The sequence below is a fragment of the Panthera leo genome, chromosome A3 (genome assembly GCF_018350215.1).
Source record: "Panthera leo isolate Ple1 chromosome A3, P.leo_Ple1_pat1.1, whole genome shotgun sequence".
In the NCBI taxonomy this organism is placed as follows: domain Eukaryota; kingdom Metazoa; phylum Chordata; class Mammalia; order Carnivora; family Felidae; genus Panthera; species Panthera leo.
The window spans coordinates 86700330-86726848 of NC_056681.1; the positions used below are offsets into that span (position 1 = coordinate 86700330).

Sequence of the window (26519 nt, forward strand, 5' to 3'; positions counted from 1 at the left end):
GCCGCCCGCGATTCCACTTTATAGGGAGAGAAAAAACGCTGCGCGGCGAGCATTCAACGAAAGTCAAGCTTTTCCCTCCTCAATCCCAACAGCCACGTGGCGCCCGAGGGATCTCCGGGCCCACCAGCTTGCAGGCGTCGCTCTCCCTTCAGGGGGATTCGACGAGGGGCCCACCACTGCCTAGGTCCGGGGAGGCCTGGAACCTCTGGGACCGTGGCCGCCACACCACGGGCTACAGCCCGGAACCCGATTGGGAGAGAGCGTCCGGCGACGCGCGGTACCAGCCTTCAACTCTAGGGATACACGGCAAGCCCTCGGAACTTTTCCCCGGGGACAGGTCCCGGCAACAGGTCCGAGGCGGGGCCGGGATGGGCCGGATAGACCATAGCTTCGCGGCGGCCGGTGAATCAGCGCCGGCGCCCAGGTCAGCCTTCCCCAGCCAGTGCCAGATCTGGGGAGGAGTAGCGGCGCCGCGGATCACGGGCCACTTAGGGCTCGCCGGGACTGGAGAAAGGTGACGTCACCGTAGCTGGGTGGGGGGGTGGTGTTCAGCCGGCTCCACCAATGGGAAACAAGCAAAGTGGCTTGCTTTCTGTAGCTCTGAGCCAATACTAACAAAGCAAAAGGGGGTTGTCGGTATAGAACCAATGGAAAACAGGGAAGGAGCACGAGGCGGAGTTGCGAATCCTGTCACCAATTGGAAAGAGGGGGTGGAGCCCGGGCCTTGTCAAGCGCAGCCAACCAGAGAGAGGAGCGGACTCTAGGGGGCGGGGCCGTAATGTTTTTCCCCAATCGGACAAGGCCAGGGGCGGGGCATTCTCTAGGGTGCCCAATGAGGAACGCAGCCGAAGCGGGCCTGTCAAGAGAAGGGGCTGGGGGCGGGGGGATGGTGAGTCGGAGATAAACACTCCGCGGCGGTGGCGGCTGCTGCTCTTCTTCGGGTTCTGTCACGGTGCTGGCGGTGCCCAGCTCACCGGCCCCCCTCCCCCTTCCGGCGAGCGCGGTCGCCAAAGAGGCTTTCTCAACCCTGCTCTGCGGGGTCCACAGCAGGGTGCGGGTGTCCGGCGGCGGCGGCGAGCCCGTGGGCAGTGGGGGTTGGTCCCGCGGCTCCGGCCCCCGGTGCAGAATGGCGGCGGCGGTTCGGATGAACATCCAGATGCTGCTAGAGGCGGCCGACTACCTGGAGCGGCGGGAGAGAGGTGCACGGGGATGGGAGGGGTCCGTCCCGAGCCGGGGCCGGGGGCTTTGAGGGGCCCCGCCGCGGGTAGGGGCTCCCAGCCGCTCTGGGGGTGGTTGGAAGCGCGGAGAGCGCGACCGCGAGCGCTCCCAACCCCTCCAGCTCTCCCCACGCGCGGTCCGAAGGGAGGCCACTGCTGCCCCAAAGGCGATGAATGGAGGTGGAAAAGGGGCCGCTGCCCCCCGGGGTCCCGAGCTCCGTCCCCACCCTGAAGCGAATGGGGTGCCCGGGGTCCCCTCGGCCAGGCCCTTGGTTTACCTCACCGGGGCTCGTCCCGACCGGCCCCCGAGTGGGCCTGGCGTCCCGTCCCCCAGCCGGAGGAGCAGCGCCTGCCTTACGCGCCCCCTTCCCCGCCCTCTGGGCTCCGGGTGTTTGCCCTGCACCTTTGCCTGAGGCTGGTCCCACTTAAAGCACACCAACCTGCTGGACTTTGCCAGTGGGAAACCCAGGCACCACGAGCTTAGCGACTTGCGGTGTCTTTCTCAACAATGAGCAGCTGGAATGCTCCTTACACCTGCTCCGAACTGAGGGTATTCACACAATTTTAAAAAACAATCATTGTTCTAAGAATTCCACCTTGCTTCGTTTATTTCTTTCCACGATATTCTTGTATTGAAAAATAAAATTTAAAAAGGAAATGCTGTGGAGGGGAGAGAGTATTGAATGTTCTAGGCTCATTCATTAACTGGATCCTTCGGTTTTCTAGAAGCTGAACATGGTTATGCCTCCATGTTACCATACAATAACAAGGACAGAGATGCCTTAAAACGGAGGAACAAATCCAAGAAGAATAACAGCAGTAGCAGGTAATTTGGTAAATATTTCTTTTTCTCTTTTAGATTATACTGCAGATGACACAAACTGCAGAATGGAAGTTGCCTGTTGTGATTATAACTCTGTAAATACATTAAGTAGCAATCATGATTCAGTGAGGCACACATGGTCTTAAGCCATTGGAGGAAGCAGCCCTTCTGTTTGGGTTGAGCGGACTGAAAAGAGTAATGGGAATGTTTTACATTTCTTTATGAACTTTTAAAATTAATTTTGCTTTTCTTCCCTTTTGGAACAAAAATTTTTGGAAACTTCCAGTGGGATTAGTTAACGGTAACCGTATTTTGCCTTCAGAAGTTGCAGATTCAGGGCAAGTTTTCTGTAATTGAAAATGCTGGATATTATCCATTTCTTTTACTTTTCATAGTGAAGATTTTATAAACATGTTAAAGTATCTGATTTATCATAGGTGGTAGGATTTCATATTCAACATGTAAATTAAATGCAGTTATTTGTCTGATAATCTGTCAACATCTATTTATAATGGCAAAGAGGAATGGTTGACGTTGAAGCCTGCCTTTTTGGTGATGGAAGAACGAATAATATTAAAATTTTAATATGCCACAGTCCTTTTAGGTTAGCCTTATAGTTCTTAAAATCTGTGAATCTCTCTGGGGAGTATGTGGTTAATGTCCAGTGAAGTCACATTAAAGCCCTGAATATAGTTTTTCTTATTAATGATACTGCCCCCTTTTTTCCTCTCTTTCCCCTTAAAATATGTTAGCTAGGAAATCTTCTAGATCTGTTTAATTACACTTTTCATTCCAGTAAACTAAGTCATTCACATCTTCATCACTGATTTAGAATCCTTATTCCTCTCCCGTTGTCATGAATAACTCCCTGCAAGTAACTGTATTTGATTAGCCTCTGTGGCATAATACAGACCACTTAAACCTAAAACTTGTTCTTGCTGTTGCTTCTGTCCTTGATTCACCCCATTGTTGGTAAAAACACAGGATGCGAGCAGCACACATGTGCTGAGCTCTTGAATAGGAAGGCACGTGAAGGATGAACCTGGTAATTAACTACCCCTGTGGTTTTTCCTTTCCCTCCCATCTTTCACATTACCTGAAGGTGGTGCCCAGTAGATCTGTGTGTGGGTCCTAAGGGCTTTTAAGAAGAATGTTAATACTGATTTGTATTGTGCAGCGGTATAAAACAATTCAGCTGTCTTGCATTTTGTTACATTATTTTTAAGCTTTTGGAAGAAATTTGAAGGCTTTTGGTTTATTTTTCTTCAAAAATGTAGTCCATTTCTTGCTTTTATGCTTATCCACAGGTAATTTGGGAGGAATTGTCCACACTAATAGTCAAGGTTTAATCCTTAGCACTTTTTCCCTAAGTTTCACAGGAAAGTTGGAGGAGGTTCAGTGGTGGGGAGAGGAATATGATGTTGTTGAAAGAGAAGGAGGCCGGTCCCAAAAGGTGATTAAGAAACAAAAATAATGATAGTTAAGAATTGCAAGCCAAGAAACAGATTCGTTCTCTTTAATATCCAGCGTTATTATTGAAGAAATCGCTGTAACTTCTGTTTTGGAAAAGCTCTTTTCTTTTAATGAGCTTGGTTTGCTTTCCATGGTTATCACATGTTTCCCATATTCTTGACTAATCATGAATTAGTGTAATACCCTCAGTGGTGCAGGGATCTCTGAGAAACCATGATTAAACCTGGAGATGGCACCAAGCAGATGTGAAGCAAGAGCAGGTTGTTTTAAATGTGATCACTTCCTTCATGCCCTGTTTAGAATGACCCTTACTGAGCAGTGAGACATCTCCCCAGAGAATGCAGTTTGACCCCTTGATTTGAATTCGACTTCTATCCAAGGCCATGTGTGGTCAGGATTTTGAACTGAGGTGAGGGCTATGGAGAGATTACTTCTGGTTTACATAACCACTGGATAACAGTGTATTCTTGTTAATTCAGGTTGAAATGCTGTGCTCATTGCTTGTAGAGTCAGGGGGCTACTTTTTTCTAGGACAATTAAAAAAAAAAAAAAAAGATTTAGCCACATATCCAGCTTCTTGGGAACTGAAAATGCAGATCTTAATCCAGTTTCTCTAGTTGCTTGTTTAAAAAACAACCAAATGGGGCGCCTGGGTGGCTCAGTTGGTTAAGTGTCCGACTTCAGCTCAGGTCATGATCTCACAGTTTGTGAGTTCAAGCCTCGCATCGGGCTCTGTGCCGACAGCTCAGAGCCTGAAGCCTGCTTTGGATTCTGTGTCTCCCTCTCTCTGTTCCTCCCGCACTTACTTTCTTTCTCTCTCTCTCTCTCTCTCTCTCTCTCTCAAAAATAAAGGTTAAAAAAAACTTTAATAAAATAAACAAAACCAAATGAAATTTTGAAATTTTGAATATTGATTGTTTCAGAATCATCCAGAGAACTACTGGAATATAGGGAGGTGGAATCTTTTTCTTTTTTTTTTTCTTTCCTACTGATTTTTGAAATGAGTTACTAATTATTTAGAATTGAAATCCAGAGTTTTTAAAGGTATATTTTGTTAAATTGGTCAAGCAGGCTTTGGCATTCATGTGAAAGAGGAAGTTCACACCTGCCACCTAGCTCTTTTACGCAACCATGGCCATATAGCTGAGCTGATGTGGAGTCTTTTTGAACCCAAGGACTTTTTCCTATTCTCATACACTCTATAGTCTGGCTTAGTTATCTTTTTGTTAGAATATATTTTTAATGGTGACATTCGACCTTTACCAGTGATTTCAGAGTTATCAAACATCTTCAATAATCACATGAAAAATAATCTTGACACAAGGTATCTATGTGTTCTTATAATGCTTTAATTAAAAATGTTTACCCATTAACAGAGTTGGCAAGCAATCTCTGGACTGAGGATTTTTGAAAGGCTTACTTTTATTAAAGACACACTCCGTTCCAGTCACCCAAATGCACTTCAGTATTGCTGTAGCCATTAAATAGAAGTCCCCTTGTAAAAACCATGATGTGTTCAATACTCTTAAGTAATCGAATAAGATCTGTAGTTTCAAAAACTGTTCAAAGTTTGGAAGGAGTTGTACTTCCTATGGAATTTGTTAAAAAGTTTCTCTTGGGGATTCAGAATTTTTCTTATTTGTATCTTCAAAGAATCCAGAAATTTTTGGTAAGAGTGCCCTGTGTGCTATTTTCTGTGATCAGATTCTATTTTCAAATATTCACCCTTCTCTACCACTGTCCTGGGATGGTCCTTGTCTATAGTTAAACAGGGAAATCCTGACCAGCTGCTGTTATATACTTTAAAAAATCTGTCAGACTTTGAACTTGCTATTCCCTGTTAAAACTAAAATGCCACGTGCTTTAAAGCCAAAGGTTTGCGGTGCAGGCCTGACTCTTGTTAACTATGATATCCTGCTGGCCGTTGCAGGAAGTAAACCCTCAGAAAAATGTAACTGAAGAAGGCTGAGGGAAAACCAGGTGAATCAGTGTAAATCTTTTAAGGCAACTAATTGTGAGGTCCTTTATCTAGAAAACAAATATTCTAAAACTTAAAATGTTGTTGTTATTTTCTCGGTTTTCTTCGTGAATAAAAATTGGTGTCCCAGATCCTTGTGGAAGAGAAGTTTTAGTGCTAGATTGAAAATTTCTCTTCCCAAGACTGCAAACCCACATGTACACCCTGCTCCCCTTCTCTGGTGTGAATGAACTTGGTGGTGGTTGTCCACCTGATACAAATGAGTGGCTGAGTATTCGTGGAGGTCCTGTTTCTCCGTGATTACTGTGAGAAGTTCTCTGTAGGCCCAGTAAGGTTCTGATTGTGGCCACGTAGAATTCATGTCCTGAGCCAGGGTGTTATCTCCTGAACTGGTTAGATTCCACTGAGTTTCCATTAAGAAAGGTCAAGATTCAGCTCCTTTATAATGCTGGGAGGTTCCTCAAGCTTATGATTAGTTAGGGAGGAGTTGTGTAAGGATAACACTGAAGTGGCCATGTTGACTGGCTTCTCGGGATTTCTGTGTAAACCTGTCCACAAATTCTTTGACCAGACCTTATATTCAAGGTCAGCTATAAACACATTAATAATGGTATTTCACATTCACCACAGCTTTCGTCCAAAGCTCTCTAATCACTTTTACAGTTGCTACCTCATTGATCCATGCATGTTCAGTAGATAATTGACAGTAATTTTTACTCCCATTTTACAGAAGGGTTAACCAAGGACAAGACAGTAAAGAATGTTATTTCTTCTACAGTACTGGTCAGTGACAAAACTGGACTTCAGATTTCACCCTAACTGTTGCTTTAACCAGTCTATGCCATCTTTAGGTTGAGCTGAGTTTTAGAAGCCCCTTCCTGAAATCATTTGGTAGCTAGTCATCAGTAGCATTTGTCAGGTTGTACGTGATCAAATAATTACGTCAGGGAGTAGAAAGGTTGAGGGAAGAGGTATTATTTTTATCCATTTAAAATTGTGTCCTCTTGTCAAACAACTTAACATAAAGTTTTGGTGTATATACCCCACCTAGAAAAAACTGCAGGACTAGGAGGGGGCTCCACCTCCACTGTTGTAACTGCAGCCTGAAAGCTTCGGTGTTCTATAACCCGAATTCGTATCCCATTGGGCAACTGCTTTCTTCTTTGTACGTAGAGACCCTTGATATTTCCACCAGGGATTGCACACCTCTTAAGTTTGTACCTTCTCCTTGAACTCTATTTTAGATATTTACATTTATCTAACCCCTCAGAGGGACTAATTTCTTTAGCAGAGCCCACCGAGTTTTTCTCCCTTTGTCAGTTTTCTCTACTACCAACTTTGGAGAGAAAGAAATTAAAGAATTGTTCTGGTGTTGAAGTAGTCCTTTAAGACAGGAAGAATCTTACTCTTTTCTTCTTGTTCCCTCTTTCAGATCAACTCACAATGAAATGGAGAAGAATAGGTGAGTTGGGGATTTTGCGGGTGGGATAGGGGCCATTTTGATGTATACTCTGTTCGTTGAGACTTGGTTGCTTTTCTTGTCTTTTCCCCACAAATAGCACCTGATACGAGAGTTTACTCAGGCTGTCTAAGCAACACTGCCCATAAATCACTTAGGTAGATGAAGGGCTTGCAGGTTCCAATAGACCACACCCCACCCCTCACTCCTGCAACCTGCTTCTCCTGAGGAGTGCCTTTCCTGGTGACTGTTTCACAGGCCAAAGCATTTTAGGTCATGAGCAGTGTTTCACAAATAGTGTTTTTAAAAAAATTACATGCTACTGAATATAATTGGTAGTTCTGTCTTTAATCATGTACACACCCAGATATATATAAATACACATACATATGTGTGTGTGTATTTACAGTTGTGAATAAAGATTCCAAAATTCAGGCAAATCTATGCATAGCACAAAATGGTGATTCACTAGAGGAGGCCTGCCACCCTCACTGGGATCCATCTGGCTGAGCCTGAGTTGATCTCTCTCACCTGGATTGCCTCTTTGCTATTTGTTTAAATCTTTATTTTCTAAATCAGCTTTGCCCCACCTTCAATAATGTAGCCTACTGGTTCTTGACTCTGGTCGTACATTAGAGTCGTTTGCAAAGTTTTTATTTTAATGTTTTTCTAAAAATATTTTTGGGGCGCCTGGGTGGCTCAGTTGGTTAAGCGTCTGCCTTTGTTTCGGATCATGATCTCGCAATTTGTGAGTTCAAGCCCCACAGCATGCTCTTTGCTGTCCATGCAGAGCCCGCTTCAGATTCATTCTCATTCTCTCTTTCTCTCGAATAAATAAATAAATAAATAACTTAGGGACGCCTGGGTGGCTCAGTCATTTAAATGTCCGACGTCAGCTCAGGTCATGATCACACAGTCCATGGGTTCAAGCCCCACATCAGGCTCTGTGCTAACAGCTCAGAGCCTGGAGCCTGCTTTGGATTCTGTGTCTCCCTCTTTCTCTGCCCCTCCCCTGGCATGCTCTGTCTCTGTCAATAATATTTTAAAAATTTTTTTAATTAAAAAATAACTTAAAAATATTTTATGTTAAATACATTATATATGCATTTATATATTTGGGGAGAAAAATTTTATTTCTGCTGATTTTATAAAATAACTTAGAGAAATTTTCAGACACATGAGAATGAATAATGTAATCAAGTCCTATGTGTCCATCACTCAACTTGAACAATTACCAACATTTTGTAAATCTTATATAATCAAAACCACCCTTCTCCATGGAGTATTTTAAAGCAAATCTTTTATCTCTAATAAAGACTTTAAAAAAAAAAAAGTAACCACTTGCTTTTACCATGCTGGGGGTGGAGGAATTAATGGTAATTCTTTGTAGAGCTTTTAAAAGAAAGAGAGAAACCAATGCCCAGACCTCACCCCTAGCAATTCTGATTTAATTGGTTTGTGTTGAGACTCTGCTCTAGTATTTTTAAAAGCTCCCCAGGTGATTCTCATATGCTGCCAGGGCTGAGAACCATTGAGCAAGCCTCATTCTGGTCTCTGAGCGCCCATCAATTTGAAATACAGGCTACCCGTTCAGACTGAGTGGCTTTCTCAATGCTCTGCATGAACAACATGATGATGTGTAATAATGGCTCTGTAAATACATATGGTTATTTCATGCAAACCTTCTATGAAGAGGGGGTCTGACTCTGAAAGTCAGGATCTGAATGACCTGTTTCGTCAGTGAAAGGACAGACCAGACTTACTAGGAAAGAGAATCTTGGAACAGAGTGAACATTTAGCATTCTTCCACTGAGGAATTTTGTGTGTGCACATGCGCGGGGTTGAGGGGTTGCATGTGCCTCACCGCACATTTGCCTCTCCCCAGCCCTCTTCTTCCCTTTTAATTTCTCTGTGATTATGACTGACTGTTGTAAGTCAGAGCTTCCTTTATGCTTTAGGGATTTACATATCCTGAATTGGGAACTCAAAAGTATCTTTTAAGGTGGAAAAGTAGTCAAATGTGGCTTCCCTTTCTCCTCTTTAGATTTTCTCTCAACTTTATGCATTTGGGTGAACTGGGGACACTGGGACTCTTTGTGCTGAAAAGTCTTCCAGTTCTCCTCCCCCATTCCCAACCTCTTAGGCATTTATTTTTTTATATTTCCATTAGGCACTTATTTTTATTATTACTAAGATTTTAACCCTTCAGATCAGGGCTCTTACACTTACTACAACTCCATGCCTTTTACCTCTGCAAGAATGTCACACGATGTCAGTCATAAATAAAGGTCACTTGGACCTTTTATTTTAGCAGTTCAGGGATATTTCTTTTTTGCCTACAATGTCTCAAGAACTTGTGCTCCATACTAGGTACTAAATGAGTTCACGCTGGGGTATTAAATCAGCATGGTCCCCATCCTAGAGAAATGTAGTTTGTCTAACGAGAAAGACACAGAGACCGTTTCAGTGAGTATACTATGTGCTAAGATGGAGGTATGCACAAGAGGCTCTGGAGGCAAAGAATCTAGAAAACTGGAGTGGAAGTCACCACTGGGCAAGCTGCTTTTAATTCAGACTGCTTCTGTATGACCAGTCAACTTTTGCTTGTTGAAGGGTTAGATATCTGGTTTCCATATTGTCCTTTCTGTTCTGGAATTTGGTCTTTTAAAGTCTTGATAATTCCTTCTCTAGTCTAGAGCACATGAACAGAAAAGAAGGAAGTAAAGACTCAAATTTCTTTAACCAAGCATTGGTTGCTGCAGTCCAAGTGAAGAACAAAGTTATCAGGCTCTTCTCCCCTTATTAGTGTAGATGCTTAAGAATCTTCCGGTTTTGAAGTCAGTTGAATAGTTGCTCTTGTAGTCTCCCTGGTTTTAGTGGTTGATTCCTGTAAAAGAATCCTACCTAGCTTCATGCGTGTACACTTTAGCCATTCTTTACCTTAAAACATCACATAAAAAAATTGACCTGTCTCTCAAAACCTTAGGAAAAGAACTTCTAATGATGGGAATTATTTTTCTCTTTGATATTGCAGAGTTGATTATACTTGGGTTAGATTTTTAAACAGAAACCTTTTCTGTGACACTTCAGAGATTCTGAATAATTATATTTGGTGTTCCTTTGGACTCTACTATGAGAATATTAGACTCAGCACCACCATATTGATAACCTTTGCATTGGTGAGAAGATAAAAGCCTTCTAGAATGGTGGAGGTGGGGGTATTTTCCATTCACTAGATTAGAAGATGTTAGAAGAAGCTGTGTACTAGGTGCTGGGAACACAGAACCGGATGAAGACGAAACCCCTGGGGTGGAGGGTTCAGTAATATCACTATAGATAGGAGTGCCTGTCCCTTAGCCTGTGTTTCTCTTAACTGTAACGAATTTTGTGGCTCTAGCCTCCTAAGGAAACACCCTTAAGTGAGTGTGTGGTGTTTTTCTTTGTAAAACTAATCTTCTAGAAAATTTTGAGAAATATAGAAAGTCTTTCTAAAAACAATTTATATCATCCATAATTCTATCAGCCAGAGGAAACCAGTGAATTTTGAAGTGTATCTCAACAGTTGTTTTGGAAGATATAAAAATCACCTGTAATAGATCTTGGGACAGTCGACAGCTGCTGACACTCCTGCTAAGTTCCATATCCATCTAGACTTTTGTGTATACTTTTTTTCATCAACATGGGATCATATAGTAAATATTTTGTATCTTCTTTTCAAGCTACATTATGAATATTTTCCAGTGTCCTTAAGTCTCCTTTTCTAACATTACTTTTAGCAGAGGCCAGTATTTACCTCAGACGGATGTGCCATAACTCGTATAACCAATCCCCTGTTTATGTTCTTCCCAGTATTTTGCTAATATGAAAAGCACTTCCTTAAACCACCTTGTAGATAAATCTCTGTCCAATATCATAATTATTTCCTTAGGGTAAATTTATAGTTGTGAAATTAACAATAATATACATTGTTCTAATTTTTAGTGTTGACAGCTGGATTGTCCACCAGGCAAGTTATAGGCTGTATTTTCTGTATACTTTCACAAGGTGATACTCTAAGACCTTTATGAATTTGGTAAATAAAAAACAAAAACAGACAATTTGTTTTAGTTTGCATTTCTTACATTATTAGCATAGTCAAATAATTTTCGTGTGTGTATATCACCTGTTAAATAACATTTGCCCAATTTTCTACTCTGACGTTTCTTTTTCCTTCTTATGAAGAGATTATATAATATAAAGGATATATATGAAAGAGATTGCCCCTTTGCATATCACATAATTTTCTAATTTATCATTTCCTTTAACAGAATATTTTCTCACTGTTTTCTCTCACTGTTTGAAGTTGCTGCCTCTATTGTATATTAAATTCTTGTTTACTGCTGAGTCTGTTTCTAGACGACTACTTCTGTTCCACTGGCCATCTGCTCTTCCTGTGCCAGTGTCCATTGTTTTAGTCACTGAGGTTTTGCCATGCACTTCAAGATCTGGTAAAGCAAATCCCTGCTCTTCCCTCCTCCTTTTTTAATTTTACCATGATCTTAGCTATTTTCACTAGTTTTTTTTTTTTTTTTTTCCCTGATGAATTTTATAGTCCATCCATCTCCCCATCCCTCAAATTCTTTGGGGATTTTCAAAATAAATAAAAAATTTAATAATTTCAATATAAATTAACTTTAAAAGTTCACGTCCACATATTAGCTCTTTCCATCCAGGATGTGATGTGTCTTCAGTTAGATCTGTTTTCTGTCTCTAATGTTTTATGGTGTTTCCCCATAGATCTTGCATACTTCTTTTTTTTTCTTTAATTTTTTTAATGTATGTTTATTTTTGAGGAAGAGAGACAGCATGAGCAGGGGAGGGGCAGAGAGAGTGAGGGAGACACAGAATCTGAAGCAGGCTCAGGCTCTGAGCTTATCCGCACAGAGCTCAACATGGGGCTCGAACCCACAAACTGAGATCGTGACCTGAGCCCAAGTCGGACACTTAACTGACTGAGCCACCCAGGCGCCCCTTGCATATTTCTTGTAAAAGGTATTATTGCATTTATGTTTTTTAACTTTTATTTATTTATTTTGAGAGAGTGAGCCTGTGTGTGAGTGGGGGAGGGGCAGAGAGAGAGAGGGGAGAGAATCCCAAGCAGGCTCCACACTGTCAGCAAAGAACCCAATATGGGGCTCGATCTCACGAACCATGAGATCATCATGTGAGCCAAAATCCAGAGTCAGATGCTTAACAGACTGAGCCACCCTGAAGCCCCTACATATTTTTAGATCACTACTGGATTCCCAATGTAATTGCTAATTAATTCTTGTTGGAATATAGGAAATCTTTGAATCTGTTGTTGTTATTATATGGCTTTGTTGATGATAATTGTATTTCCTTCTCTTAGCTGGGAATTCCTCTGGTCTGAATGCCTTTCAGTAGCATTTCAGCAAATGGAAACTGAGGGAATGTATATAAGCTGCAGCCAGTGGGTCAGGAGTCAGGTGCTAGAATGGACTCCCCCCTTCCCCCACCCAAAGAAGGCTCTGGTATCTTCTTTAATAATAGACACTCATTTTTCTGGAATGGTACGTATGCAGGCCTTGCTGGAATTAGGCAGCTGGTCTAGAGAGATTACCTCTGCTAGAGTCTTCTGAGCCTATGACAAAAGATTTTTGTGTGTGCTCTGTGGGGAGGACTCAGCAGCCTGATCTAAGCTATTATTTTCATTTGGTCTAACAGTATTTCAGTGGCATCTGGTCTGGCATGAGAAACCATTGCAATCAGGTCTCTTCTGGCAGGATATTGTAATTGATTGCAGATCCCTATAGTTATTTCTTTTGGGTTTTGGCTTTGCAAATGGCCAAGCTCCTTATATCAGAAGAGGGTAGGGGCGTAGCTTTTGCATCGGGTCCAAAGTTGTGGTAGGCATTGCACCATTCTTACTGCTTCTGAACTTTCTTGACCACGTTCAGATTGCACTCTAGGGTGTTGTAACAAATCCACATTGCTTTGTTGCCACATGAGGCTAAGGGCATGGCCCGGTTATTACAAAGAAGGGATGTAGTTATCAGTGTACAAATCTGGTCTGTGTTGATGGTGTGGAGGAGCCCCCAGATTTGTACCACTAGAATCTTTCTTTCTTGGACTATACCTCTTGAATAGATGGCATCTGCCCTTGGAAGAACTTGGGAGAAGAGACGTATGCTGATTATCCAGTGCCTACTGGAGCACTGGGAGTATTCACTGACCTTTTTGTCATAGTCATTAATAGTCAAAGGGTGAGAGAGCTATAGCAAGTACTGACTATAATATGTACTTGGATGTTTTTAAAATTGGGCTCCAGAAAGGAAATATTAATGGATATACTTATGTATTTCATACTTTTAGTAGAGAAATGATTTTATAGCTTTAAAATGTAACCGCCATGCTCCCATATAGCTATAGCACATATAACTACCTTTGTGTTTTTAACAAGGATTACTTTCACAATTATGAGAAAACTTCAAAACCTTCCAAGGTTCCAGTTAAGTTGGTAATAATGATGCTTTGGGCAATTATTTATAAAGGGATCAGTTTAGAGAAAGAAGGCGAATACTTTTTTACCTTAAAGCATGACCTGTGGTCTTCACGTGGACTTTTTGTTTAACCTGGCGAGGCTCTTTCTCAACCCCAAACCTGGCGAAAGTTAGTATCTCTTGTGACATAGAATCACTTTTAGGGTCTAATTTTTGACCCCTTAAGATTATTTGTTTCTTCTTACTCTATACTAAACCTGTTTTTCTCACTATATAGTTTATATGTACCATCTCTGAAATTTTTATTCAACCCCCAATTATCCTGTAGGATTTATGAAGCTATTTAATTGGCTGGATCTGTACCTACACAAAGATAGGAAATAAGAGGGTGAAATTTCAGCGTTAAATAGGCTATTGTTTATCGTTTGGTGTATTTTTTCTTCTTCGGTTAAGAATCTGAAGCCCAGGGGCGCTTGGGTGGCTCAGTCACAGTTAAGCATCCAACTCTTGATTTCAGCGCAGGTCATGATCTCACAGTTCATGAGTTCGAGCCCCACGTCGGGCTCCATGCTGGTGGTGAGGAGCCTGCTTAAGATTCTGTCTCCCTTGCTCTCTGCCCCTCCCCTGCTTGCACGCCTGCACGCTCTCTCAAAATAAATACACCTTAAAAAAAAAAAAATCCAGTCCAATTTTAATGAAAAGTAGTCCTCAGTGAGGTCCAGTGTATTGTGTTTAAGTGGGGTTTTTCTCAAAGAGAAGGGGCATGAATTGCCTAAGATACCAGTTTCTACTCTTGGATCAGCACCTGCAGATGCATTGTTATTTCTAGGCTCCAGTGGGTTAACAGGAGGTAAAGTCTTGGTCTTTTCCATTATTTGATAATGAAAGAATAGTCAGATACATAGGAGGGCTGCAGTGTATGAATGAGTGAAGAAATGAAGGTGATCAATTTGGAAAGGGGAAAACAGGTGATGATAGTCTATGAAAGCTTGACAACCTTTGCGAAGAAGTTAAGTCAAACGAGATATGGGTGAGGGCAAAGAATAGGTTTGGTAGAGGGCCAAGAGGACCCTGTTCTAGAACTTTCAGTGGGAGCTGCTATTTGTCATGGTCTGAAGGTAGCTCAGATCAATAATTCTGCAATAATATGTTTACATGTTTGATCCCCAACTAAGTTTTAAGCTTCAAAGGCCAGGACTTGGTCTAACTCGACATCATATCCCAGCACCAAGTAGCAGTGCATAGTAATCCTTTGGAAACGCTAGTGGAGTAAATGAATGAGAGAGCCAGGCGTGTGTCTCTAGATTTCCACCTATGAACTTCTTTACTTATCTACCCTTTTCACTGGCTGCCTAGCCGTACACCCTGCTCTGACCTAAGTCATCTTTGTTTTCTGCGCTTTACTGTGAAAGGAGAGTGTTCAGTTATACCTTCGGTTAAAAAAAAAAGTAATCTCTGATAACCGTGCCTCCCTCACAACACAGACATGTGCCTGATTTGATACCATTCCCAATCGTGATCACATTCAAGTCAGGAAGGACTTTTGGGATAACAGCAAATTCAGGAGCACTGTCTGCAGATAGCACAGTCCACCTATAGTCTTAGTCTTTTCTCATTTATTCCCCAGTTTACAAATCTGCTGGCCTGAGAGGGAGAGAGACCCAGATAGAATTGAGGAAGCTGAAGTCTGGAGGCAGAAATAAAAAGAGCCGCATTCAGAGCTAAGGGCATGCCACCTAGCCCAGATGCCCTCTGTCTGTGCCAAAGCTCCAGTAGGAGGTAGTGCCTCTTCGTTAATGACTTCCTTTCACTTGGATATTTAGTTTCCCATAAGTCATGGTCGAACAGAGTTAAGGAAAACTGACAACAGAAATTGTGGTATCCAAATATATTTTATTTATTTAAAAAAAATTTTTTTAACCTTTAATCATTTTTTTGATAGAGGCAGAGCGTGAGTGGGGGAGGGGCAGAGGGAGAGGGAGACACAGAATCTGAAGCAGGCTCCAGGCTCTGAACTGACAGCACAGAGCCCGATGCGGGGCTCGAACTCACGGACTGTGAGATCATGCCCTGAGCTGAAGTCGGACGTTTAACCGACTGAGCCACCCAGGCTCCCTGACCAAATATATTTTATATTTAAATCTTTAATATATATTTGGAATGGATTTTGATGTTAATCTCCCCACTCTCCTATTTTCTGAATAATCCATTCTTTTCCCAAGGACCTGCAGTGTTCTCTCTGTTATAGGTTCAATTCATACCTATTCTTAGGTTTATTTCTGGGAGTTTTTTTACTCTGTGCACTTGATTTGTATATCTATTCCTGTTTTAGTGTATACTGTTTTGTTTTTTTTTTTAATTATTGAAGCTTTATAATACAGTTTAAGATCTGGTACAGCACATTCCTCCTCATTCTTCTTCTTTTTCAAAAAGTTGATAATCCCTCACACATTTCTTCTAGATAAAGTTTAATTTCCCAGCATTAAGAACACTGTTGGGATTTTTTTTTTCTTGGAATTATGTTAAATTTGTGGACAAACTGGGTAACATTGACATTTTTACTTTTAGGTTTCATATCTAGAAATGTGCTTTTTTCCATTTAGATTTTCTTAGATCTCTCAGCAAAGTTTCATGCTTTCCTTCCTAGACCTCCTTCCGAAGCTGTTTTAAGTTTATTCCTAAATATGCTATCCTTTCTTCTTGCTATTGTATGGGAGATATTTTAGGTTCTTTGAATGTAGATAGCACATTCAGAGATGTGCTTGCATTTCCAAGGTCAGTATTTGCCCCTGTATTTTCTTTTGGCTGTTGTGCTGCTGCTGTAGCTGGGAGAGGAGTGGGTACGCTTCAGACACTTCCCTCCCAACCTTTGGGTCCCTTCTATCCAGGCCTCTACATGATGTGTGGCCATGAAAGAGTCTTTCCTTTCACATGAATTAGCTGTATAAGATCCTTGCTTATTTTTATTTTTATTCCAGCATAGTTAACATACAGTGTTATATTAGTTTCAGGTGTGTAATATAGTGATTCAACAATTCTTTACTCAGTGCTCATCATAAGTGCCCTCTTTAACCCCCTTCACCTGTTTCACCCATCCCCCAATCCACCTCGCCTCTGGTAACCACAGCTTTGTTTCTAGAGTTCAGAGCCTGGTTCTTGGTTTGTCTCTTCTTTTTTTTTTTTTTTCTTCACGCGTTTGTTTTGTTTCAAATTCCACATGTGAATGAGATCATATGTTATTTGTCTTTCTCTGACTTATTTCACTTAGCATAATACTCTCTAGCCCCATCTGTGTCATCGAAAATGACAAGATTTCATTCTTTTCTATGGCTGAATAATACTGTGTGTGTATGTGTGTGTGTGTGTGTGTGTGTGTATATATATATATATACACACACACACACACCACGTTTTCTTTATCCATTCATCTGTTGATGGCCACTTGGGCTGCTTCTATCATTTGGCTATTGTAAATAATGCTCCTGTAAACATAGGGATGTGTCCATCCCTTTGAATTCGTGTTTATTTTGGGGGTAAATATCCAGTAGTGCGACTACTGGACCATAGGGTAGTTCTATTTTTAACTTTTTGAGGAAGCTCCATACTGTTTTCCACAGTGGCTGCACCAGATTGCATTCCACCAACAGTGTAATAGGGTTTCTTCTCCACACCCTTGTCAGCACTTGTTTCTGTTTGTTTTAGCTATTCTGACAGGTGTGAGGTGACCTCCTTGTGGTTTTGATTGGTATTTCCCTGATGATGAGTGATGTTGAGCATCTTTTCATATGTCTGTCAGCCATCTGTATGTCTTCTTTGGAGAAATGTCCATGTCTTCTGCCCACTGTTAATTGGATTATTTTTGGCGTGTTGTATCAGTTCTTTATATATTTGGGATACTAAGCCTTTATCAGATATGGTATTTGCAAATATCTTCCATTCTGTAGGTTGCCTTTAAGATTTGTTGATGGTTTCCTTCTCTGTCCTTGCTGATTTTTTAAATGTAAAAAATAGTACCTTTAGCATAAGCAAGCTCTGTATTTCCATAGAAAATAGGTTAACATTTTCCATTAAATTTCTTTAATGACAGAAGATAGCTTTTCTTTAAGGAAGAATTGGATTTTACCAGATAGCCTCTATCTACCTAGTGAGACACTTTGAGTTAACTATTGATTTTAAAAGGAATTATAGTGCTATAAGTATCTGTTTGTTCCTGGTAATTATCAGTCTACAGAGGAAGCTAGGATTGAAAGAATAACTGCTACCAGCTAGAGAGCACTCCTGTCAGACCCTGGCCAGGGGCTTCCATACCTTGTCTCCATTAATACACTGGCCCTCTCAGGTGTGGCCTCTCTCAGGTGTGGCCATCCTCTATCTGCTGCTGAGGAAAGTTGTTATCTGCTGAAGGTCACACAGGGAGTGAGTGGCAAAGCCAGGATCCTAAACCCTTACTCTTACATATGACACTAACGCTCGGTTGTATAGTGACTGACCTATTCAGAATACTAAAATCACTAAAAACAAAAACGGAAATTGAGATCCTTTTCAAAACCTTACTGAAGAAAAGCTATAATTTGATCTAACTTAGTTATCCCTAGTTATAGGGCACACTTGATTCTGAGCTTTAGTGATTATAGCTCAGATCAAAGATTGGCCTCTTTATGCTACCATAGACCAAAGGTATATCAGTCCATTCAGAGTAATTAAAGCGATATTTCTGAAGAGTCAGCACATGAAGTTTGTCAAAGTTCGTGACCTAGGTACAAAGCAGTTGGGTCAACGTAAACAGAAGAGGCAGCTGGGAGCAGGAGGGAGCCAGGACCTGGCACAGCCCTCCTGTGCTGGGGGTGGGAGGCTGGTAGGCAGCTCTTGGCAACAGGAGGAGGACTGGCTGAAGAAGATGAGATGAGAGAAGGTCTAAGTAGGGATCAGACAGGAGTATCGAGTGGCTTCCTGTTAAGTCCATGTGGCAGAACCTCTACCGGTTCCCCAAAGGGGAGTTAGACCAGGTCCAGAGCAGGACATGAAGCCCCTCCTGGAGGACCAGAGTCCCGGGCAGGGGAACAGTCAGTATTGGGGAGGAGAGCTGAGACCGGTGTTTGTGTTACTTGCTTTGGATCTTGTGCTTCACGGGTACTGTCAGACTTGGCTGAGGGATTCCAGATCCCAGGGTGCGTGCGTGTGTCTCAGGGTCAAGGAGCTGCAGAGGGGCTATTTGCTTGCTTATCTGGTTCAGGAATTGACTTTCACGACTATGTGATAGAATTGAGACTGCCCCCGTAGACCTCACCCCTTCCCTGCATTGGCCTAAGTTCCAGCCTGTGGATGTCTGCAGGCAGGTGGCAGGTGGGCAGGGCAGCCATCGGGCTGGAGCAGCGAGGCGGCGCCGGAGGAGGCCAAGGCAGGCACTGCCAAAGACAGAAGTTGGCTCTGGATCGGGACAAAAATCCAGAAAAGGCTCTGGTCTTATTTTCATAGAACCAGGCCAGAGAACACTGAATGAACATGTATTATCCTTAGCTTGAATTATCAGATGGCTTATTTCTAGTTTCACAACTGGAAGCGTTCTTTGGAAAACCCACATTTGGGTAGTGAAAATTACACTTCCTGGGCCAGACTCCTTGTGTAACTAGAAATGACGATGCATGGAAAGATGACTTTATTATTTTATTTTTATCAGTAGACAAACTTCCTAAAAAATTTACATACTCATATTTGTAGATAAACCCACATCATAAAATGACTAATAGGACCCTGTTCTGAATCATGAAGTCTTTGCAGATAACAAGCAAGCTGAAAAATGTCTAAATCTAATTTTAATTTTTAAACTTTTTTCCTAACTTGACAATTAGTCTATAAACTTTGGGAAAAATAAGTTGGGTAATTGTGTGACTAGTTTTACTTTCTCATGGTGTTTCTAATATGATCTGTTTTCATGGTTCTTTTTGAAGAAGATCTCATCCAAGGTGAACACGGACATTTTGCACACAGGTTCTGCTTTTTTCCCCTCATGTAGTAGAGGGAGGAGCAAACCTCTCATGTGAGTCTTCGCTTGTGGCCATTCCACATGGACAGGTTTTTAGGGCAAGTGGAAGTCTTCTAAAATAGTCAGGCATTTTTGTCCCATTAAATCTTCTAGCTCAGGAGTGAAGGCTGTACTCCAGTTTGTTTAGGCTGAGCGGGCCCTTGGAGCGTCTAGGACAGCTCCTTCGAGAGCTAGACAAGGAAGGAGGCTTGGAAGCAGATGAGGCTGGGGGCAGAAAAGGATGTCTGATGCATCACTCGTTAGATCTACCTGGGGGGAACATCCTGAAGTCTTGATGAGAAGGGTGAGAATTGCCTTCCTTGGTCATTTTCATGCGTATTGAGCTCTTAGAGCTTTCTGAAGCAGTTTTCTTCTTTTAGTCTGCATTCCCAACTTTCACTAATAGGTTCAAAAATGTTAAGGCGGGGGAGGGCAAATTAAGCTTTAAGATTGTCTCCCAGTTCCACTGGAGGGTAGCCTCGCAGGCTCCCAAGAGCCCTGGTCCAAGTGGTCGTGTATGGGCAGTGGGCATGTATTTAAAACCCCAGGAGCCTAAGCACTGTTGGTGGTGCAGGTGTAGAGACAGACCCTGTCCTCGAGGAGCTTACAGCCTAGTTGAATAGGTGACATGAGCCATTCAGCAAACATTTATTAAGCAGGTGGGAGGGAGAGGCCCTGTGGTAACTCAGCAATGATTAAGTGGAAGTCCAACTTTCTAAGGAGCTTCTAATGAATGGTTAAGTACCAAATACCAAACAATTCAGGCAGAACAGTGAACTTCCTGATGAGTAGTATGAACAAGTGCTCAGAAAGCGGAGGAATCAACTGGGGGTTGGAATGGCCTGTGAAGGCTTTAAGGACCCAGTAGGCTGAAGCAAAAGCTCTGAATTTTGGCCGTTTCTCCCATTCTTGGGATCTGCTAGGTTCTAAAAGCACAAAGAAGGGTTTCAATGAAGTGTTAATTTCTAAAACTGGAGGGACTCTTGTGCTCCTGGCCAGCTTGCAGTAAAGGTTCTCTCTGGTGGCTTACTGCGGCTCCTGCTTCATGTGGCCTTGCTTTCTCCCCTGTCCCGCCGCACCATTCCGCCCACTTCAAGACCTGTGTGTGGTTGTCTCTAGCCGTTCTGTGTGCCTGTTAGTGTAGCAATGCCAGTGATGTGCATTTTCCTTATCTAAAAAAAAAAAAAAAAGTAACTTTTTGAATAGCAGTTTACATAGTTGAAAAACCAGAAAATATATTCAGGAAAAATCCACTCCCTTGTCCCTGCCTATTCCCTGACTTCTCTCTCCCTGCCACTAAGTTTCTTATTGATCACTCCAGACTTTATGTTCACATAAGAGAACAAAAATATATTTTTCTTCCATTTTACCAATATACAGACGGCATATTGGATGCATGGTTTGATATCGTTCTTTTCCCAATATATCTGAGAGTTCTTTCCTCATAGTAAATAGAAAACCTTCTGCTGCTTTTCATAGCTACATCATATCCCACTGTCTAGACCTACCATAATTTAACCAGCTCCCTATTGATGGCGAGTTGGGTTGTTTTGTTCTTTGCATAAAGCAAGCTGTGATGAATAACCATATGTGTCATTCACATGTGTAAATACTCCATATAGCAGTGCTAGAGTTCTAGTGATCCTGAGTGGGAAAAGAGGAAATATGGGCTGAAAGGATTCTCACCTTGGCGTGTTCTGTCAGGTCACATCATAACCCAAAAAACTGGAACTAACCTGGTAAATGTGCCTCATAAGAGTAGACAGGAGTCCCTGCCCTAACACTTGTACTGTAGAGACACTTTACAAAACCCGAGTTTTTGCTTCTTTGTGGCTTTCACCAGAGTTATCCAATTTCCAAACATGTTTGGCCAGAGATTTTTGGTGGCATTTGCCATTACTGGGTCTGGGCAACCTCATACTCTTTAAAAAAAATTTTTTTTTTGTTTATTTTGTGAGAGAGAGAGAGGAGGGGGAGAGGGAGGCAGGCAGAGCAGGAAAGGGGGACACAGAATCTGAAGCCGGTTCCAGGCTCTGAGCTGTTAGCACAGAGCCTGATGCGGGGCTTGAACTCACAAGCCACACGATCATGACCTGAGCCAAAGTTGGACGCTCAATCTTAGTGCTACCGTGACCTTGTTTTCATAGGCGGGCCCATCTTCGCTTGTGCCTGGAGAAGTTGAAGGGGCTAGTGCCGCTTGGACCTGAATCGAACCGACACACTACGTTGAGTTTATTGACAAAAGCCAAATTGCACATAAAGGTAGGTATATCCTTGGGATTCCTTTCAGCTTAACCTTCAGTAAAGGTTTGCCTGTTGATGCAGGATAGCAAACGTGTATCTCTAGGACAGTCCTTTCCCCTGAACTCCTCCACCTTGCCTCTTAGATGAATCCCAAGCATCCCAAACCCAACATGTCCAAGACCCCAACTGTTTCTCACTCCTATGTAGCAGAAATTAAATGGCCCATCCAGTTGTCCATTTGATTAAGCCAGGGTCACCCTTGCTAGCTCTTGCTGTGTAGCCACGATGTCTAAGTCACCTCTAAGACCTAAACATTTCATGGGCTCGTTTACTTCCATTTCACCCTGCCATCATCTACTGTGGTAAACTCCAGAGAAGCTTCCCTGTATCCCTCTGGCCACTGCTGAGCTAAGCTCCATGTTTCCCAAGAAGAATCCTTCGAAAGATCAAATCAACATGTCCCCCTTTTTCAGATTCCTCAGTGGCTCAGGACATACTCTGCAGCAGGCCTGCCCCAGGCTGTCCGACCTGGTCCTTACCTGCCTGTACAGCATCTTGTGCCCTAGGCCTTTTCAGCCCTTTGCACTTGTGCTGTCCTACACAGGGCCTTTGTATGTGCTGTTCCCTCTGCTTGCTAGGCTTTCCCCTCCCTTCTTCACCCAGTTCACTTCTTGTTATCCTTCAGACCTTAACATAGGTATCACTAGCTCAGGGAAACCTCTACTGCCCTGCTTACAGGCTTCCTGCCCCAGATGGACCTATCGTTGGAGAGTGTACTCTCTCAGCGCTGGTCACAGCTGACATCTGACCATGATTTGTATGACACTTTGGTGGTGGTCTCTGTTCTTGGAGGGGACCAGGTCTTTATGCTCACGTGCCAGAGGGTCTGAAAGAGAGTCCTTGCTTGGTAGTAGCTTGAATAGCAGAGGGGAGGGGTATTCAAACTCCTGAGAGCCACAGCCAAACTCACTGTTTAGCATGTTTTTGTAATCCTTTAGTCACTATTGGACAAACGTCACTTTAGTTGTGGTTAGAGGCCTGTATACAGGACAATTCTGGGGGGCGGGGTGGGGGAAGAACCTCTATTCAGAGCAAAATAACTACAGTTAAACAGACTTGTAAAAACAAGTGGTCTACAGAAACGTGTTTAAGCTCTTATGTTGGACCGTTTGGAATCAGGACTTCAAAAGGGACCGTTTGGTAGCAGGAAACAAGTTAATTGGGATTTGGCACGACTCAAAGTGTTTCTCTAATCGGAATGTGTAGCTGAACACCCGTACTTGTAAATGGCAGCGCCTCATGGCTGCCGTTGCACGCAGAGCCCCAGCTCAGAGAGGCGGTCAGGGCATCCCCCCAGCCAAGGGGGGGGCTGCCGGCCGTGCCCATCCCCAGGGCCCCGACAGTGCAGGTACCCGCGGCTGAGTCAATACGGAAGAGGTTAGATGAAGGCAGGAGTCACTCGCCAGTTTCCTGCCCTGTGAGAAGCTAGATAAGTGACCCCAACTGGCTTTGGGGAAAGGCTGACACACAGCTCACTGCGAGAGGGGAAGATGCAGAGTCATTGCCAATTTTGAAATCTGCCCATGAGCTCCAACAGCTACCCCTTTGGCTTGCAGAAACTTGAAGATTGTGACAGAAAAGCCATTCACCAAATAGACCAGCTTCAGCGAGAACAGCGACACCTGAAGCGGCAGCTGGAGAAGCTGGGCATCGAGAGGATACGGATGGACAGCATCGGCTCCACTGTCTCCTCTGAGCGCTCAGACTCCGACAGGGGTGAGCCCCCCACCCTGCGTGTCCCCCGACCCGGCCCAGGCAGCGCAGGGGAGGAACTCGGAGCCCACGGGTGACTTAGACTCGTTGAGTAACGTGACATCCGGTAACAAGTCCCTTTTTCCTTTTTGCACTTAGGCACCAGGTCCAGAGAAGGGCCTGGTGGGGCTGGCTCGGATTTCCGGCCTGAGCTTTCAGAAGCATGGCTTCACCAGTGTCTCTTGTCCTCCCCACAGAAGAAATCGACGTGGACGTTGAAAGCACAGACTATCTCACGGGGGACCTGGACTGGAGCAGCAGCAGCGTGAGCGATTCGGACGAGCGGGGAAGCATGCAGAGCCTCGGCAGTGACGAGGGCTACTCCAGCTCCAGCACGAAGAGGATAAAGCTCCAGGACAATCACAAGACGTGTCTGGGCCTCTAAGAGAGCGTGGTCTCCTCGGCTGCCTCCCGATGGTTCTCTCGGCGGACGGGCTTAGGTAGTGTATTGGACCCGCCCACAGCCCCCCTGCACGTAAGCTTCCGTGTACCACCTCTACCAAACTCAGCTTTGTAAACGTTCTCGCGGAAGTGCTTAGGATTGTGGGTTTCTGATTGCATCCACTAGCTTCTCTCTCTGTCCCTAAAAATTCATCCGAGAGACTGTACATTCCAATCAATTTGAAGCACCCAAGAATTCTTAGACCGAATAAGCAACTTTCACATCTCAGCAGTTTCCCCCTCTTCCTTAGCATCCCCGTGTAGTCTAGCAAACCTTTCTTAGAGTTTTCTGGCTATGTTACTCACCTAGCAGAAATGTCCGAATGTGTCTTGTGCTTAGGAACCTGAAGGAAACAAACTTTTAAAGTCGAGATCCTGATCTCAGAACTCCAAAGCAAGCTTTGAAAGCGGCGTTTAAGAGCACTTAACTGTGGACCTCACCCCCCGTGAGGAGTCAGGAATACCTCCAGAAAACACCCCCTCACACACACCCTGCGCTGCTTCCCCGACCCGCGACCCGTGACCCGCGTGTGGATGGGAGCAGTACTTCTCACTTTAGAATGGACATCTTGATGGCAGGTCTCTGGGGCTGCACAGCTTTATCAGAGCTCCAGCGGCGCTCGTTCCCACCCACCAGACGGTACAATCTCTGCGATGTGCTCTGGGCCGCGCCGTCCACCGCTGTCCCAAGACCCGTTTTCCCCTCCAAGTTTGTTATGCTACTTGTCTCTGGAACATTTTTTTTTCCTACCTCAGAGATAAATGAGATCTCCATTTCCCACTTAACACAAAGCGATTATGCCTTTTTTTCACCCCCCAAATAAGTGACACTTGGTCCAATTCTAATCTATTTTCCTATCTAACTTTCAGCAATAACTGAGCTTTGGCACTAGCTGAGCTAGTGTCCATCATCAGTGAAAGGAAAAGTCCACATTTCTACTCTGTTGCAGGTGAACAGGAGGGGAGGGTACAGTGTTATTAGAATTCCTCTCCTTATTTTTGGATATGCCCAGAATCTTCTTAATGGAGGCTTTTGGGTTGCTAGTTTAAAAGGCTGATCTTTCTTTTTGGTTATGATTTCCCCCTTAAGTGGTCTCCCACTTTGTAGCATTTTTATTTAAGCTAAAACAGAGCACATGTATATGTACATAAGACACATTAAATCTATAAATACTATTTATTCATTTTATATAAACTAATGTAATGGAAAACAAATTCTTATGACTTTGTGCTTTTATAGATGTTCTAGAAACTTTGTATGTAGGTATCTACAAAATTGGTTCGTTCCCCTTAATATTTTTGCATTCATATTTTTGACGTCGAGGTTTTCCACCTCTGACGAGTCTTTTTCATTGAATTTGAACTATTTGTAAACCCTGTGACGCTGAAACAGAGTGTGTGTCACAAAGTGACGAGAACATTCCTAAAATCCACAGACGCACTGCAACCTAAGGGCTCCAAGGCTGCACCAGCCGGCGGAGGGGTGGGGGGGGCGGGCAGCCGCCCAGCGCTCCCTGCCGCCTGCGGTCTCTGGCCCCCTCCCAGCCTCACCATGCCTCCAGCGCCTCCGCCTTCCACACAACTCAGAGTTCAAACATGCTCCACAAGGAAGCTCATTCTGCATGTGAAGAGCGGGCCAAACAAAGATTACTTTTGTTTTTTCATTTTAATGATTCTCTATTAAAAAAATTTTAATCGGAAGTAGTCGATTCCTAAATGCTTCCAAACTCATCTGTCATTCTTCTGTTTTTGTTTTCTTTTTTTTTTTTCTTCATTTCAGCTTTGGGTGGGGGGGGAGGGGCAGGTGACACAAAGGATTTTTTTTTTAATTGGAATCTTTTCCAATGACCAGCTGAAGATTTGCACTGAAATACAACTTGTATGCCTTTTGCATTTTTAAAGCCTGCTTCCTGAATTTAAGCAGAGTGATAGTGTTGAAAGAGCCAGCTCAGCCTGTAACATGTTTGAAAAGATGTATCTGCACTTTGAGGTCCCTTTCGAATGCCATTCACGAGACCTCTCAAGCATTTTAATTGCTACATTCAAGCGCCTCACAAGTCCAAGATGCCAGATGCCTTAAGGCATCGAAAACTCAAGACTTTGGGCAAAGCTTGTGGGCTTGCATCGGGGGAGGGAGGGGAACAGAATTTGTGTATTTGTTTGATTTCAAAATAAGGCATCTGAGAGATGCCATTATTTTCTGTGTTTAAGTTAAACTGCATTTTTGTCTTTTGGTTGAAATGTACTGTCCCAATATAAAACAGTAATTATTTGACCTTTGCACTGTTTGTCTGGTCCTTTTCAATTTGATTGCATATAGAAATGTGGAATTTGATCTATTTTTAATGCACTTGTGATAAACTGACACCAGGGTTAGACATTACTTTTCAAAGCTCGAGGTAGACCGAGTCGGCGTGCCAGATAGGCCTCTAACCAAAACTGTAAATTCAGGACCAGCAAACTCAGCCCAAGGCAGCTAATCCTCTTCCCTACGAGGGTGATCGGCAGCCCTCATTTGCCAACCTACCCTCTCATTCACTGATCCACCAG

The 26519-nt window shown here is 43.2% G+C and overlaps 1 protein-coding gene across 2 annotated transcripts; it reads left to right on the forward strand.

Moving 5' to 3' along the window:
• The first annotated feature begins 868 nt into the window (after positions 1–868).
• MXD1 (MAX dimerization protein 1) lies at positions 869–24877 on the forward strand. 2 transcript variants are annotated; one of them, XR_006200742.1, is made up of 7 exons: positions 869–1199; positions 1944–2043; positions 6924–6953; positions 21620–21734; positions 23333–23492; positions 23726–23968; positions 24310–24877. XR_006200742.1 is itself a non-coding variant. In XM_042932574.1 (6 exons), the coding sequence occupies exons 1-6, from the start codon at positions 1127–1129 to the stop codon at positions 23911–23913; spliced, it is 666 nt and encodes a 221-aa protein (XP_042788508.1). In that variant the 5' UTR covers positions 870–1126; the 3' UTR covers positions 23914–24877. The 2 variants fall into 2 exon arrangements, 1 of the variants encoding a protein (XP_042788508.1); XM_042932574.1 differs by having other exon boundaries at positions 870–1199; positions 23726–24877.
• Positions 24878–26519: the final 1642 nt, after the last annotated feature.

Excerpts from the sequence above, each read along its gene's own strand:
- MXD1 (XM_042932574.1), top strand. The coding sequence starts at position 1,127 with ATGGCGGCGGCGGTTCGGATGAACATCCAGATGCTGCTAGAGGCGGCC. Across the intron at positions 6,954-21,619 it reads AATGAAATGGAGAAGAATAG|GCGGGCCCATCTTCGCTTGT; the intron begins GTGAGTTGGGGA and ends TTGTTTTCATAG. Across the intron at positions 21,735-23,332 it reads AAGCCAAATTGCACATAAAG|AAACTTGAAGATTGTGACAG; the intron begins GTAGGTATATCC and ends TTTGGCTTGCAG.